The following is a 16,282-nucleotide window of genomic DNA, read 5'->3' on the forward strand; positions in this document are numbered from 1 at the left end:
ATTGATCAGGGAGTTCAGAGAGGTCATTTTAAATTGGCATATGGTTGAAGAAGGCTTTAACAAATGAGGCAGGACTTGAACTGGGCTTTGGGAAGATGGTTATGCCTACATGAATGGAGGGGAGATGCCCTGTTGCAGGAAGTCTTGTTTTTTCAGGAGGAATCCTTTAGCATGTATCAGCAGATAAATATCTTTCTAGATCTAAAACACTGTACTAAGTTTCAAGAAGGCTGACAGGGCTTTGCAGAATTAGAAAGTACTGCTGACTGCTTCATGTGATCTTTGAGTATAAGCTGCATTTCAACTCTGGAGATGTTAAAGGTCCATTTTATATGATGCTTGTTCAGTAATCCTTCTGCTAGGGATAACTGCATATATAAGAAGAGGTAACATCATTATAGAAATATCAAATGAGTGTTATTGCAAACCAGGTACCCTCCCAAAGCATTTTGAATGAATTATTTAGTTAACTCATTTAATCCTCACAACAGCTGAGTGAACTAGGGCCCATTTATCCTCTCTCATGTTACAGATGAAACTGAAGCACAGAGAAGTTTAAATAATTTAAATGTAACACAGCCATCAAGTGGAGGAGCTAAGATTTGATCCCAGAAGAACAGTTTTAGGGCCTCTCCTTTAACCATTACTCTGTACAGCCTCTCTTCTAGCTGTGTTAAGAATAAAATATTTTATACAGAGATCATTTAGTATCTCTGGTTCTAGAACAGGAATCCTGTCATTATAACCTTTCTCTAGTTCTCTTCATTCCTTTCTGACTGCTCCTTATCTCACTCGTGGGCGCCTCTTTTTCTGCCTCATCATGAAAAACAGGAGCACCTCAAGGCTCAGTCCTTGGCCCTCTTTTCTCTGATTTTATTCACCACCCCTGCCCAGTGATCTGATCTGATCTTCAACTACGTTTTTTAATTATCACCCACACTGAACTGAAGCACAAGTATAACTCTTTAGCCCAGGTCTCTGTTCTGGTATCAGACCTCTGTTCAGATTGCCTCCTGGACATTTTCATAGCACACCGTGTGTGCCCACGTTGTGGTTTTTTTGTTTGTTTTTTTCCCCTGTCTTCCACCAGAACCATCGTAAGCCTCATGGTCTTCCAGGGCTCTGCTTTCAGCAAATCGAATCTCCATCCAGTCTTTCACACTGGCCAGGAAGCTGTTTGATTCTCCCTTTCCTCATAACTCCAACCTTCGCAACCTCTTCTGATTCCCCCTAATGTGCCTCTGTCTGCAGCTACACCTTTCCACTCTGGCCCAAGCCTGCATCATCTCACCTGCACTACTGCACGGCCTGTGCTCGGTCCTCCAGCATCCGCTCCAGACCCCCTCCCGTGTGTTCTCCAGCTTCAGTCAGAGTGTACCTGCCAAAATACAGATCAGTCGATCAGTGTCTCTTCCTCTCCCTACCCACTAGACAGACAAGACAGACATACACACCCCTAGCCTAAAACACTTTAATGACTTGAAGAGAAAATTCTAAACATGGCCTCTGGGTTTCTGCATAGTCTACTCTAGACCACATTTTGCTCTTCAGCTTTATCTTCTACCAGGCTACTGTTCACTTGATGACTTTTTGGGTCCTCACACATTGTTGTCTTTCTTGATGTAGGTAGGGTCTTGACATATCCTTTTCCTTTTGCCTGGATGCTCTCACCTACACACCCACTCTTCACCTGGTGAAGAAGTCTAGTCCTTCAGATCTTGGCCTTGGCTGGGTCAGTTCTGTTATAAGCTCTCTCAACCCCTGATCACTCCTGCACAGCATGTGTCAGAGGTGGTCATTTTATGTCTGTAATTTTTACATTAATGTCTGTCCACTCCCACTCTGATAAAAGCTCCACAAAAGCAGGAGCCATGGCTTTTTTCAACCACTGTTGTATCCCCAAGTACACAGTGCCTGGTGTATAGTAGACACTCACCATGTATTTGAATGAGGGAGTAAATAATGTGTTGCTATGTTCTGTTTATACTGCACCTCTTATAGTAATACAGAGGGCTACAAGAGAGAAGCTTCCCAAGACATTATCCCTGGAGTCCCACAGTCTCTAAGCAGCGATTCAGTGAAGCTGTCATTCAAGCATTTCTTCCAAAGGCCTTCAGCATCTCTGGATATGGTGGCAAAGCTATCCATTTTTCTTTTAAAATAACAAACAACTGAAGTTGTTTCTTTTCATGGTTCGATTCATGTCAGAGCTTATGAGAAATGAGATGGTGGTTCAGCTTTGTGGCATCTTTCAAAAGACTTAACTTCACAGATTCTGTCGTTGGTCTCTGGAGTCTAATGCTTCCTTTAGTGCTCTGTCTCTGCAAGTCTACTTTGTAAATTCTGACCAAGGTTTTAGTTGGTCAGGTTCTTCCTGTGACTGGTCTGTGACATCGCTATTACTCTGGTTTCCCTGGCAAAGGTAGATTTTTTTTTTTTTTTTTTTTTTTTTAAGTTTTCAGCACAAACACCTTATCACTCTCCCACATTTCAAGTGCAATCTAGACACTCCGACAGTTAGCCAGGTAACCTTCCTGGCATCTCTGTTTCTACAGACCATGTTACAGCCTCATAATGTTTGTTGCCTTGCCTGTGATTTCAATACGTTATTTGTGTGATGATTTCTTAGAAGTGAAAGCTGATGGGTGCAGTGGTTGACCTCTCAGCTCCTGGGACCATCTGTCTCTCTGGAGGATCACTGTTTATTCCCTGACCCCAAGGAACTCAGCCTTGAGACCAAGCTGGCCTCCAGGTGGGCTCCGGGCCGTGGGCACCCCTTCAGCCTCTGTTCATAGCCTGTGCTGGGACCTCTGTTTCCCAGCTGGGCCTTGTTGCCCAGGACCACGGAGCTGCTCACATCACAGAGCCTGGGAAATGGGTTTTTTTCAGCTTGCTTGGTTTTATCCTTTGCTGATGGAACTTTCTCTTTCACAAACTCATCTCCCCATCACAACTCCGTTTAAATAAAATCTAAAGGCTCCCTTGTTCAGTTATTCCTTTTTAAACCTCTGTTTTTATTTAGTCAGACTCTGGCAGGAAGCCTTCTAAGCTGAGCCCAGGGGAAAAGTGACCATTGGCACAGATTTTAGCCTGTGCTCTGGCCCAAGATTGTTTCTATTTTTATTTTGTTTCTTGTTTTTGTTAACATCCAGGGCAAAGATTAAGCACTTTCACTTATCTGTAATGGTGAGAGGCCTTCAGATTGCTTGCCTGTGGCCAAGAGTTTACATGCTTAAAACTATTAACCTCCAGTGACCTCCTGGGAGATAAGATCTAGCTGATCAATTTGGCTTTTCCAAAAGGAGGCTCTGTGCTTCTACTTGATCTGAGATAGAAAAAGAAGAAAGATAAATCCCAGCCTTTGCTGGATTTTGAAAAAGGTTAGTAGCCTAATTTATGGAGGTTTTTTTTTTTAAACTAACTTTATGTCATAATTCCTCAGCTGCCAAAAGACGTAATTCTACCTTCGCTTCGCCTTGGCAACCTGCTTTTGGCACTCTGTGCAGCCCTGTCGTTGCTCTGCATTATTTAAGCAGTAATCTTTAAGAAGGTGAGAAACTATTATTGCTTTTTAGCACAGTTGACATGCTGTTGGCACAGAGGAGTACCTAGAGCTTCAAACATTTCTAATGGCTGTAAACCAACTTAAACACCTCCATGGAGAGGTCTCACTGCCATGAGGTCATAGCTTGCTACAAGGGGGAGAAAGAAGAAGATCAAATGTTATTTAAAAGTGTGGGGTTTTTTCCTTCTTTTTAAGTATTCTTATTCCACCGAGTTGTAGCTGTAGATTTTGGCCAGGTTCCAGACAATCAAGATTTAGCGTTTTGACCAGCTGTGATCTAGTAATGTTCCTCGGAGGAAACATTTTGTAGGAGGGAAAGACACATATTTGAGTCTGTGAATTGTACTCCTTCCTAATACTTTACAGTGTGAGATCTGGTTGTAGACAGATAAAACAAGCACAAGCGAATCTGAGAGAGAACAGAGAAAAAAACTTTTCAGAGAGCTAAAAATTCCCCCCAGCTTCAAGAATGCTCTTGAGGTGGAAAATCTTTACATTCTTTCCTTTATTTCATTTTTCACTGAGTCTCCACATTTATAACAGTTCATGGTAAAATGTGTGTTCATAATAGATACTTAGAATGCATTACAATTCTTATGACAGCGTAACAAGTCTTAGGAAGTAAAAATGCCCCACAAACTTAATGCAGGCAAGAAGAGAAGGAAAAGTTATCAAACCAGTTGACCTAAAAACATTATTCTGATTCTCACTGCTCCCTCATATAGAAGTGGAGAGTGTTTTGGTGGCAAGTCCTATGGATTGGGAAAGAGAAGAAAATTAGCATTTATTTAGTCAGACACCCTCTGTTAAAACACAGTTAAGACTTTCCTGGTGTCATGGTGGATAGAAATTCACCTGCCAGCGCAGGGCACAAGGGTCTGGGAGGATCCCACATGCGCGGAGCAGCTAAGCCCGTGCACAACTGCTGAGCCCACGAACTCTAGGGCCCACGTGCCCTGGAGCCTGTGCTGCACAATGAGAGAAGCCGCTGCAGTGAGAAGCCCACACCCCGAAACGAGCAGCCCCTCTCCCCACAGCTAGAGGCAGCTCACGCAGAAAGCAGCAAAGACCCAGCGTGGCCGAAAAAAGAAAACCAGTTAGTTTCTTTGTGATCTTGGGCAGGTTACCTAACCTCTGTGCCTAAGTTTCTTCATCTGCAAAATGAGGGTGATTTTCTTAATACATCATAGGGATGAGAGGATTAAATGAGACCATGTATAAAGCTGTTAATAGATACTTCATATAAAATATCAGTTGCTATTGTTTTATTACTAATAATTTATGGAGTACCTACTCATTGTACTAAGAATTTTACTTGTAGATCCCATTTAATCCTAACTGCAACAGCTGTTAGATGGATATACCCACTTTACAGGAGATGAAACATAGGTTCAGTGCTTCACCAGGCTCACGTATTTCATATAATGGCAGAGCTACGTGTAAGGGTCTGGAATATTATATACAGGAGATGTGGAAGTAGGAACACATTTTGGGCCAATGCTTCCGTACCTGTTCTCCTCTCTCTCAGTCCCTTTTCTGTAAAAAGAGGCCATAGTTTCAGGCAGTAAAACCCACAGAAAAGGAAGAGAGAGCAAGAGTGCTGGGGCAGGGGTAGTGGAGTCCACTGGGCTGGTTCTGCTGCTCCCAGATTAGCTTCATGGCGAGGTGTGTGTATAATGGTTATAGAAGTGCTGAACAGAGTCCTCCTCATTTAGCTTGGGGAAGCAGAGAAATTCTCCCTCTTATAAAAATTCCCTTTCCCTGAAACTGTATTCTTACAGAAAAATGACACATCAGAGGTTTGGGGACAATAAGAATGTGGCTCCAAGGATTCTGGGGGGCTCTTGTAGTCCCGCAGCATTTGGTAGAGCGTGTAAATAGAGGCACTTGAGCATTTCCACTAGATTCAAAGCCTTCCCCACCACATGTCCTCAGGAAAAAGCTGGAGTGAAGTTTCACCCCGAGCAGGATAAACCTTTGATTTAGTACTTTCTCCCCCACTCTTTTATACTTGCCTGACTCCTTATATTCGTGCAGGCAGCTCTCCCTGATGTGCAGGAGTGGAGACGTGGGTGTGTGGGAGGAGTTCTGAGTTTGTTCTTACTTTAAACAGTATTTTGTATAGAAGAAAACAGTAGAAGGAAGGAGATCTAGGTTCTGGTCTTTCCTCTGCTACTTGTTACCCTGTGTTTCTGTCTAAGATGTTAATGTCTTTGAGTCTCCGTTATCTCTTCTGTGGGCCTCAGACGACAAAGAATCCACCTACAATGCAGGAGACCTGGGTTTGATCCCTGGGTTGGGAAGATTCTTGGAGAAGAGAATGGCTACCCACTCCAGTAGGCTTGCCTGGAGAATTCCATGGACAGAGGAGCTGGGCTACTGTCCATGGGGTCACAAAGAGTCAGACACGACTGGGCAACTAAGTTTTTTTTTTTTTAACCTCTTCTGTAAAATGAGGCTAATACTTTTGGAATCCAGAGCCTAGGGAAGCAAATAATAATAACAGAAACCACAATTACAGCTACTACTGTCATCAGTATATATGGCAGGCATCCTCCCAAGGGTTCGGAGAAGGCAATGGCACCCCACTCCAGTACTTTTGCCTAGAAAATCCCATGGACGGAGGAGCCTGGTAGGCTGCAGTCCATGGGGTCGCTAGGAGTCGGACATGACTGAGCGACTTCACTTGTACTTCTCACTTTCATGCATTGGAGAAGGAAATGGCAACCCACTCCAGTGTTCTTGCCTGGAGAATCCCAGGGACGGGGGAACCTGGTGGGCTGCCGTCTATGGGGTCGCACAGAGTCGGACACGACTGAAGCGACTTAGCAGCAGCAGCAGCAGCTGCCAAGGGTTTGAAGTGTGTTATTTAATCCTTACCACAGTCCAATAATCTATTTTAAAAAGAAGAAAACTAGAACAGAGAGACGATAACTGCCTATAGTCATATAACTAATAAGTGGTGAATTCAGCCTTAATTTATAGCTCCAAATAAACAGGATCAATCATGGTTGCCGATCCAGACGTTTGAGCATCCCTTCTCATCACCACTACTATCTCCAGATAGCTCTGGATATAGCTGAAGAGTTAACAAAAGTAACTGCAATAAAGACAGAATGAAAAAGAAATTAATGACCTTAATTTAGAGACATCAGAGAAGACTTGATCCAAAGAAGCCAAATTTAAACCAGACTGTCCTCCTTGACCTCTAAACTCTGAACTACTTGGCTTCTCCCTCGCATGCTATTGTCAGGGATCCTAAGATATCCTTTTGTGCTTGTAGCAGAAAAGAGTATTATTATTTAACAGTCCCTGATATGATTCAGTTATTCAGTCTATGTCTTGTTTCACTAAACTGTGGCCTAGAAAGTTTGTAATTACAGTATCTTTGGGTGGTTGTTTTTAAATACATTCCTTTAAATTATAGCGTTAAACCCCAAATGTCATGTTTCCAGTTTGGACCTAAGCCAAGCTGAAGGAGACATCCATTCAAAGCAAACAGGTGATAAGGAGACTGTGCAGTGAACTTTGAGGACTCTGTCCAATTGCTAGACCTCAGGCTTTATGTCCCCAAATCTAGTGCTTTAGAACAAGGAACCTGTGGCTGGAGTGGTGGGTAAAGAAATGCCATATTTTCTGCTGCAACTGCTCCTCCCCAGAACACTCAGGTTTACTTTAGTTGTTTCCAGAAGTAGAAATTATTTATGTTGTTCATCACAATTTAAATAATGTAATAATTTCATTTGATAAGTAAGTTGTCAATTGCCTTTAAAAATTGGTCTTAAAAACTAGTAAATCTAAGGATTTCAACTTCTTTTTCCATCTTGATAAAGTAATTATGAAGCCAGACTCTAATCAGACAAAAAGAATCTTGAAAGCTTTTGGGCATTTGCCTTTTTAATTGCTGCCTTTCTCTTTTTAGGCAACAGTAGAGGTAAAATGTTCCTTTTTATGGTAAGAATTTAGTTAATACCAAAACATGTAATGAAGATTCCTTCTAGAAACCTTCTATTAAATATGAAAATTTTAAAAGTTATTTTATTAAAAACCTATGCATTGTATTTTTATACAGAAATGCAAGTTTAATATAAAATTTTAGAAATATCTCAAATCCACAAACATAAGGAAATGGTTAAGTAACTTTTGATAATTTCATTTAATGGAGTAGCCACTTAGAATTGTTTACCAAGAGGTTTTAATAACTTCCAACAACAGGATACAGAAGTGTGTGTATGTATATATATATTTTTTATATATATGTACATATACTGCAAACACAACTTTCATTTTGTTGTTTGATTGGTTTTGTGTCTTTTTTAAATTAAACACATATATAAAATCAAAGTCTACAAGGAAAATATCCAAATAGTGGTTATTTGATGGCCAATAGGTTTTTGACTGATTTTTAGTTTTTAATATGGTTTATATTTTTAGTTGTCCAGGGAGAATAAATTATTATAATAATTTAAAATGCATGTGTGTTTGTATATATTTTCATACAGTCATTCAATACTTGAGCTATTTTAAGCTCAGCTATCTTAAAAATTTGGAACATTGCTAAGATCCTGGAAGTAATAAAAAAATTAATTCTGAGCAGGCAAAACTAATGTTACAAAACTCATATAATTATGCGTATTGTACCCAGGATATCTGCTGGTCCATCTCTCAAATCCTATTTATTCTTGCTTTGCACACAGTTCTCAAGACAGATACTTTATAAGAACACAACAAATAAGACACAAATGTCAAAAAAAGGAGAAGCCCTTGCAGGCAAAAACACTGACTTGACCGCACGTAACAGCCTGACAGTGAGAGAGGACATACAAAAGCCTGATGCAGACTTCAGACTCAGAAACACACCCCTGGAAGGCCTATAGTCGCTCTACTATGTCATAGTCAGTAAGATGTGCTCATATTGATGGCCCACAGTTATCAAGAAAATACCTTTTTAAATTGATAAATAAATAGCTACATGTATATGTATAACTGAATCACTTAACTATACACCTGAAACTATCACATTGTTAATCAACTATATTCCAAGATAACAAGTTTTAAAACATTTTTTTAATTAAAAAATATATATCTTTTTTGTTCAACTTACTCTTTTTAAGATCATAAGAAAGACTAGTAAAAATTTTTGAAAAGTTTCATGGCGCATAGCTACAAATGGGGGGAAGAAAGACAGTGTGTGATTGTTAGGGTAAACGTTAGACCTGTAGACTTCCTTATTTGTCTAATACCTCATCTTCTTACCGTTCTTAAGAGGGAATGTTTTATTGTTACTTGGGTTTTCTAAATTGTATTTGATACTGTCTTTACCTCAGTTCTCATAAAAATTCAGAGAAACTGGAAAAGATCCCAGAATCAGGATGTCAGCAAATGCCAAAGTCTCCATCTAGCAAAGCCTTTGAATCCATGTATCAAAATAGGAGTAACATCAATAAGGACCTACGGTACAGCACAGGAAACTCTACTCAGTATTCTGTAACAATCTATATAGGAAAAGAATCTGAAAAAGAATGGATAGATGCGTATGTACAACTGAACCACTTTGCTGTAACCTGAAACTAACACAACATTGTCAACTATATTCCAATATAAAATTAAAAATTAAAAAAAAAAAAGAGTAACAGCCCAGAGCTTAGCTATAGGTTGGGTGGGTTAAATGGGAAAGCCTGTGTATAATGGCATTCAGCTTGATATCTGGCATATCAGACATTGCTGCTACTGCTAAGTCGCTTCAGTCGTGTCCGACTCTGTGCAATCCCATACACGGCAGCCTACTAGGCTCCCCATCCCTGGGATTCTCCAGGCAAGAGCACTGGAGTGGGTTGCCATTTCCTTCTTCAATGCATGAAAGTAAAAAGTGAAAATGAAGTCGCTCAGTCGTGTCCGACTCTTCACAACCCCATGGACTGTAGCCCGCCAGGCTCCTCCATCCATGGGATTTTCCAGGCAAGAGTACTGGAGTGGGGTGCCATTGCCTTCTCCAATATCAGACATTGGTTCTTAGCAAATGTTAGTCAAATTTGAATATGATTTTCCCACATGAGATGCAAATGACTGTGAGGGCTCTGGAGTCAGATGTGGGTTCTGCAACCTTGAAGAAATCACATAACCTCCTACCTGCCTACCTTTTTCACAGGGCAGATATGAGAATTCAGCATTTTGGATGCTCAAGAGAAGGGTAGTTCCCTGCTCACTGTAACTGGGGGAGGGATTGGGGGTTTCATACTTTTATTACTTTTTTGTCATGCAAAGTTGAGAGCTTTCGAGGCAAAGACGACTATAAAAACCCCTTTGTTGTTGTGTCTTAAGCACTGCTTGTTCCTCATGCCCTTTTATCAGCCCACCTGGAGCCCAGCTGAGAGAAGCAGAGCAGGGTCCCCCCGGGAGGGAGGGCGGATGGTGGCAGGGAGGGTGTCAAGTCATTCAGCCTCCATAGCCGTGAGTAGTTTAAGCACCTGGCCTGGGGTCTCATACCAGCCACGTCATCTTCAGTGTTCTGGGCAGGCTCACCTGGTGCTTCTCTCCCTTCCTGGGTGGGGTGGCAACTGAACGTGTGGCCCTTCTGCCCAGAATAGACTTGTCTTTGGGTGGTGCTGATGCTGTTTTGTTTTGATTACCTAGGCCCCCTGCAAAATCATGTAGAGAGGGGTACTGTCAGCAAGTAGCAGAGTGAAAACAACAAGGTTGGCAAAAATGTGCAGCTTTACCCCATTACTGTGAGTTTTGACAACATATTAACTGAAAACCTAGATTAAGGCCAACAGGTTTTGCTCTGTTTCGTTTTTCTTGAGAACTAAAAACAGTAATTTACTGTCTACTTGCCTGGTTCTATATGTGCCCCAGTGAGCACCCCTAATTATGAAATTACTCTTGGCACCAACACTTATAACCAAGCAAGGGAGTCTGGTGGGTGCATAGATTAGAAGGACCTTGTGGTTGCCTTTTCTCAAGATGAATAACCTTTGCTTAGACCACAGCGATAAGCCAGCATCAGAAAAAATCTGAGCAGAGAGGGAGCAGGGAGCTGGCTTACGGGGTTGTGGCCATGGATACAGGTAGAAGGAACCCTAGATCCTTTCTTCTTTTGCAGGGCACTTTTCATGTCTGTAATTTGAAAATATAATAGAGTATGTACGGTGTATATATGCAGGCGTCTTTCTTCCCTAAGATTGGAAGCTCCTCAGAGGCAGGGCCTGCTCTGTTTCCTCTCCCCAAGGCCTGGCCTGGCACATGAAGTAGCTACTTGTTGCATGAGTGCAGTTTCAAGTCTAACCTCTGCTCCTGCCTGGTAGCTGCCTTTTTTGTGAGCCATTTCTCTGTGTGTTTCCTCATCTGAAGAACACATGTCACATGGACCTTGTGTTCATACCTCCCTCTGCCTCTGAACCCAGTTTGTTCATACAGCTGTATTGAAGCTGATAGCTTCAGCCAAGCATGATGTCTGGAACTGTGATCAGTACTCCCGGGACGGCTTCACCAGTCCAGGATATAAAATGACCATCATTTCCAGAGTCTGGATACTCTTATTTCCATTAACTAATTATTATTTATTATTTCAGATTTAGAGTAATAATGTATACCCTGCTTTCTTGACAGGGTTTTGTGAGGACCAAGTGAAATGATGGACATGAAATTACTTCAGAAACTATGCTTTGTACAGCCAAACAGTGATTATTATTGCTGGCCCAAATGTATCTTCCTGAGAAAACTCAAGTTTGAAGGAAGATGAAGACCAAGGATTACAAAATGTGTCCTACTACCATTATACAGGAGAGGTCATCTCCCAAGTTGATTTTTCACGAAACGCACACACACACCTCCTTGGGCCTCCCTCTGCCGGCTGTCTAACATGAGCAGTTAGCATTTGGGTCTTGCAAAAGCTATGGACCACTGAGTTATGGGCCATGGGTTTTAGTCCAGCCTTGCCCCTGCCTCGCTGAGGTTATCATGCACAAGTCTTTGAGGTTCTCTGCCAAATGACAGTATCTGTTTTATGAAGGTAAAATAAGACTTGGATATTAGAAACAAGAATATTGGTAGCCCTACAGACATATGAATTTGATCACATCCTCATATGTTTTTCTTTCCAGATCCAATCCCTCCAGTTGCCTCGACTCCTCCCCATATGACATGGCCTCTACCCTGGGCACTCCCCTCTGCATATATTTTAGTATGTCTTGTATCCTTCTTAAAGGAAGTTCCCAATGCTAAACTTATAATACTTTGTTGTATCTTGCATTTGGACAATTACTACTAAGATTTGAGTATTATCAATTTGTATTTTCTCAAACTTGAATATATTATTTCCTGTCTCTTGATCCAGAAGGTTTAAGCTAAGTTCTGAAGTTGAAGGTAACTTTTCGTTTTTGTCTTCTAGTGACAGACATCACACCTCCAGTGCAATCCCTGTTCCAAAGAGACAAAGCTCCATATTTGGGGGTGCAGATGTAGGCTTCTCTGGGGGGATCCCTTCACCAGACAAAGGATACCGGAAACGGGCCAGCTCAGAGAATGAGAGACTCCAGTACAAAACCCCTCCCCCCAGTTACAACTCTGCACTAGTCCAGCCTGTGACCCCTGTGCCCTCCACGGGAGAATCTGACAGAAAGACAGCATCTCTGTCTTCCTCCTTGGACACCTCCTTGGACCTCTCCAAAGAAAACAAGAAAAAAGGGGTAGATCTGGGCGACAGCTTAAATGGAAGCCACGTGAGTGTGAACACTAGCCAGGAGCAGGGACAAGCACTCTCGGGGCCTCCGGCCACAATCAACGGCACCCTCCTGCCTGGTGAGCAGGCCAGCTCGTCTGGCGCCCAGCTCCCTGGGAGCTTCCACCCAGTCTCGGAAGCCGAGCTCTGCTGCACCGTGGAACAGGCAGAAGAGATCATCGGAATGGAAGCCACAGGCTTCACCTCAGGCGATCAGCTGGAAGCATTTAACTGCATCCCCGTGGACAGTGCTGTGGCAGTGGAGTGTGATGAACAAGTTCTGGGAGAATTTGAAGAGTTCTCCCGAAGGATCTATGCACTGAACGAAAACGTATCCAGTTTCCGCAGGCCACGCAGGAGTTCTGATAAGTGAAGTGAGCAGACAGATGGTAGGACCAGGATGGAGTCACTGCTTGAAATGAGGATAAAGCTGCACTGGTTACCTTTTGTAGTAATTATGACACAATGAATATTAATGGAGGATATTCCTCAGAAAAATAGACTTTGTGAATCAAGGAGGGACTCAGGATCATTGTGTATCAATGGGCCAGACAAAGTTAGATTTTGCTTGCAAGATTTTGCTTTTCAGGCCTGACAGTTGTTTTAAGGCAAAAGTCACTCTCTAGCTTGAGTCACCTTATAGGCATTTGTCTGCTTTTTTATTTACACTTATACGTTATCCTCAGAGGGAAGATGATAATATATAAATAATATAATGAACTCGCCTTTAGATTCTCACAGCATTTGCCCTCACCATAGTTTATGAAACTTTTGGGAAAATTGAATATTCAGTGAAAGGTCTCCACCATTGACTGAAGGGTCTCTGGCCATCCGTTAGGTTGATGTGTAAGCAGCACAGTGGTCTCCGATACAGAGGCCCGTCGGCCTCTGCTCCCAGGCTCGTCAACCCAGCTGTTACACCACTGGTGCAGAAGATGCCTTGTGCATCCTGACCACAGGACATCACATTCGCTGGTTCTTTAATGCAGTTGCCATGACCTCCCACCTCTTTCAGCCAGCCATACCCTTGAAGCAGCCCTCAGATTATATGAAAAACCTCACCTCTGGAGGATTCCAGGAGACCCTCAAGAACCCTCCCCTCCAAGGTTACTATAGTCAGACAGCATCAAGTTCCCTCTGGGGGCCAAAGTTTTTATGTGGGCAGATGCTGTTGTCAAAAACTGGGTGTGCTTTCTGGCAATGCACTCACCTTGTAGAAATCCCTATATGTAATTCCCATGTTAATTTATTAAATTTCAGTTGGAGAGGAGGCATTGTGTATGATGAAATATACATAGGGAGTCAGGCTGTCCAGTGTGCAAACTGTGAGGCAGTTGATGTTGCTGGATTCAGAGACTAGATGAGGCATAGAATACTATTGGTATGTGTGCAATTGCATAAATATTAAATTATGTTTTTGAAGTCCATTTTCATTCCTGGAGCTCAGAGTTCATTTGCTGTTGCTGTATACTTTATTTACCCAAGGACATCGCCTCAGGGTTGCAAGCTCTTTAAGGAGATTTTATGCTTATATCCATGTATTATATAGAAGAATAAAAATTGAGTTTACTTCACTCAACCTGATTTTTTTCCCAGCTTTGAAATTCCTCTTGAACCTATATTTCCATATGTTACATCATGACAGGACTAGCCTGAGCAAAACCTGTGGCTGTATCTAAGCTAATGTTGTTGACTTCATTTGAGTTTACGTATTGTATATAGCAACACGCCATCACAGGTGTACTCTGTAATAGCTCATTCGTCCTGCATAACAACTTAACTCATAGGTTCATAATCATTGTCATACTTCGTCCAAGCATTCCTGGGCTCAATTTTAATATATAGCTACATTGTTAAATGGAATAGTTCATGTTGTTATTTTTTTCATGTAAAGAACTCACAGAATCATTGCATGACAGACAGACCCAACTTGCAAGCAATTAAAAGCTTTAACTGGATCTGAAGAAATCCATCTTATTTCTCATAAATAGGTGGAACTACTCCAAACCTGGAGCAGAAGCCATCTGTAGAGTCAAGGCTTCCTTGACAGTGTACTGTCTTTCATTTTAGAGTAAGGGTGGAGCTAGACATGGTCTTAGATGTACATCCGACTGGGCTGTGGGTCCTCCAGTGAAGCAACATCTACCTCCCAAGCCCAAAAGAAAGGCTTTGAAGGACTGTATTAGTAGTGAACAATGGAAGGTGAATCACGTGTGATTTGTGGTTCCTCAGATATGGGAGAGACCTTTAAACTCCATGCCAAACTCGAAGACAAGGTACATTCGATTTAGGCCCTGCAGCCGGACCACATATAGGAGCACCCATGTTTTACAGCGTTGATCTCAGGTTCCACAAAACCACGTAGAGCCTGGAGCTCTGGGATTTTGTCAGTCAGTCTCTCAGTCTCCCATTTATGGACTCCCTGATTCTGGGGTCCACAGCTTTTCGCCCCCACAGCATGGAACCCCACCATTGACTGTGATCAGGTAGCCCAGAACTGACGGCTAGTTCCCTGCACACTTTCCTGACCCACACTGTGTCCAGTGATGTTACGCCTCAGAACACCACTTGTAGGTTTGGGTTTGTTTAGATTTTGGATTTTCATTGAGTTTGTTTGATGTCTGCAGTTTTCACCATACTTGGATATATGTAAATCCTACAGCATTACATTCTCCAGGAATAAATCTCTGACATTTCCCAAGGCTGCAGACTTCGTTTTGCCTCTGTTTAAAGTGGCCAAGGCCAAAATATGGGATGAAGTTATTATCTCCTACTAATCTTTGTAATTATTCTTGTAAACCACTAAAAAATCAAAATTGCTTTGAGAATATAAGTTGAAAACTGTCCTGTCCATTTCTGAACTGCTAAGGGCCCTTTCAGTTTTCATGTAGCCGAAACACTCTTAACAGCCAGCAAATGTTATCAGATGAATATTTGCTTGTGTTTTCTCTCTCTACTTCCCCTTACCCACTTCAAAAATTCCAGAGATTTTTTCCCCCCAGAATATTAGTTTTGGAAGATTGTATCCAACTATATTTTTTTAGCAGTTCTAATGGTGCCCATTTATCCTGACCTAACTGGTTATTTAAATAATTTTTTAAACCACCACCAATAATAAATGGCATGTGAAACTGATCTGTTGGTAATTGGAAGAAAAGTCAGCATCTGTATTTATAAAATAAAATTGATTAGTATTTATTTTGAGAGTAAAAGTGTATGTTATTTCCCTGTGATGTTTGAGTCCTGTCTTCTTCATTGTTTTGAATTTCATACTGAAGCGGAGTTAACTATGAAAACCTCATTCTTAAACAGTCTACCAGCCATTCCACATTTACTGAGCTAGCCCCCCTTCCACTTTGAAAGGGACTGAACTAAACAAGTTTATATGAAAATTAATCCACTTTGACCTCTGCCACAGTCTCCAGTTGGGAGTACGGCAAGGAAGAGTGGCATAGGTATATTAACAATTGAGTACAATTGAGTGCGATGAGTTCTGTGATGGAGAGCTGTCTAGTCGTGCCACAGAATTCAGAGGAAGTTATTATGACTCAAGGATTAAGAAAGGTCATGAAGTTAATACAGATGAAAGATGTGTGAGACTTCACATTACTGATGGAGGGAACAGCATGGGCAGAGGCCCAGAGGCAGGGCAGGGCCGCATGCGTATTTGCAGAACTGCAAGGAGTTTGCTGTGCTTGGGCCCTGAATGGATGTGAGGAAAGGTAAGAGGAGAAATTGAATTGCAGGCCCATGGAGGAAGGACTTAGGATAAAAGGTGAAGAGATTTGGATGCATGCTATGGACAACTGACCAGTAACCTTTGCAGCCTACAACAGAAGAGTAACTTGTTTAGTTGTGAATTATAACTAGCAGCCAAGTTGAAGCTGGACTTGAGTGATACTCTTCTTAATCTTCTGTACCATTTTGTTTTGGGAAAAAAAAAAACTCTGTGTCTGAAAAAGAAGTTCATCCTTGTGTTCCTAATGGTTTTGGGGTAA

The 16,282-nt window shown here is 41.8% G+C and overlaps 1 protein-coding gene across 4 annotated transcripts in view; it reads left to right on the top strand.

Moving 5' to 3' along the window:
* Positions 1-15,482, top strand: part of UVRAG (UV radiation resistance associated) — a 328,758-nt gene extending 313,276 nt beyond the window's left edge. For 3 of the 4 annotated variants that reach the window (XM_015474813.3, XM_059874960.1, XM_059874959.1), the window contains exon 14: positions 11,955-15,482. In XM_015474813.3, coding sequence (XP_015330299.1) covers positions 11,955-12,657 — 703 coding nt within the window. In that variant the 3' untranslated portion in view covers positions 12,658-15,482. The remainder of the gene's footprint in view (positions 1-11,954) is intronic. The other variant, NM_001193026.1, reaches the window with a different exon arrangement.
* Positions 15,483-16,282: the final 800 nt, after the last annotated feature.

Source organism: Bos taurus, chromosome 15 (genome assembly GCF_002263795.3).
Source record: "Bos taurus isolate L1 Dominette 01449 registration number 42190680 breed Hereford chromosome 15, ARS-UCD2.0, whole genome shotgun sequence".
In the NCBI taxonomy this organism is placed as follows: Eukaryota; Metazoa; Chordata; class Mammalia; order Artiodactyla; family Bovidae; genus Bos; species Bos taurus.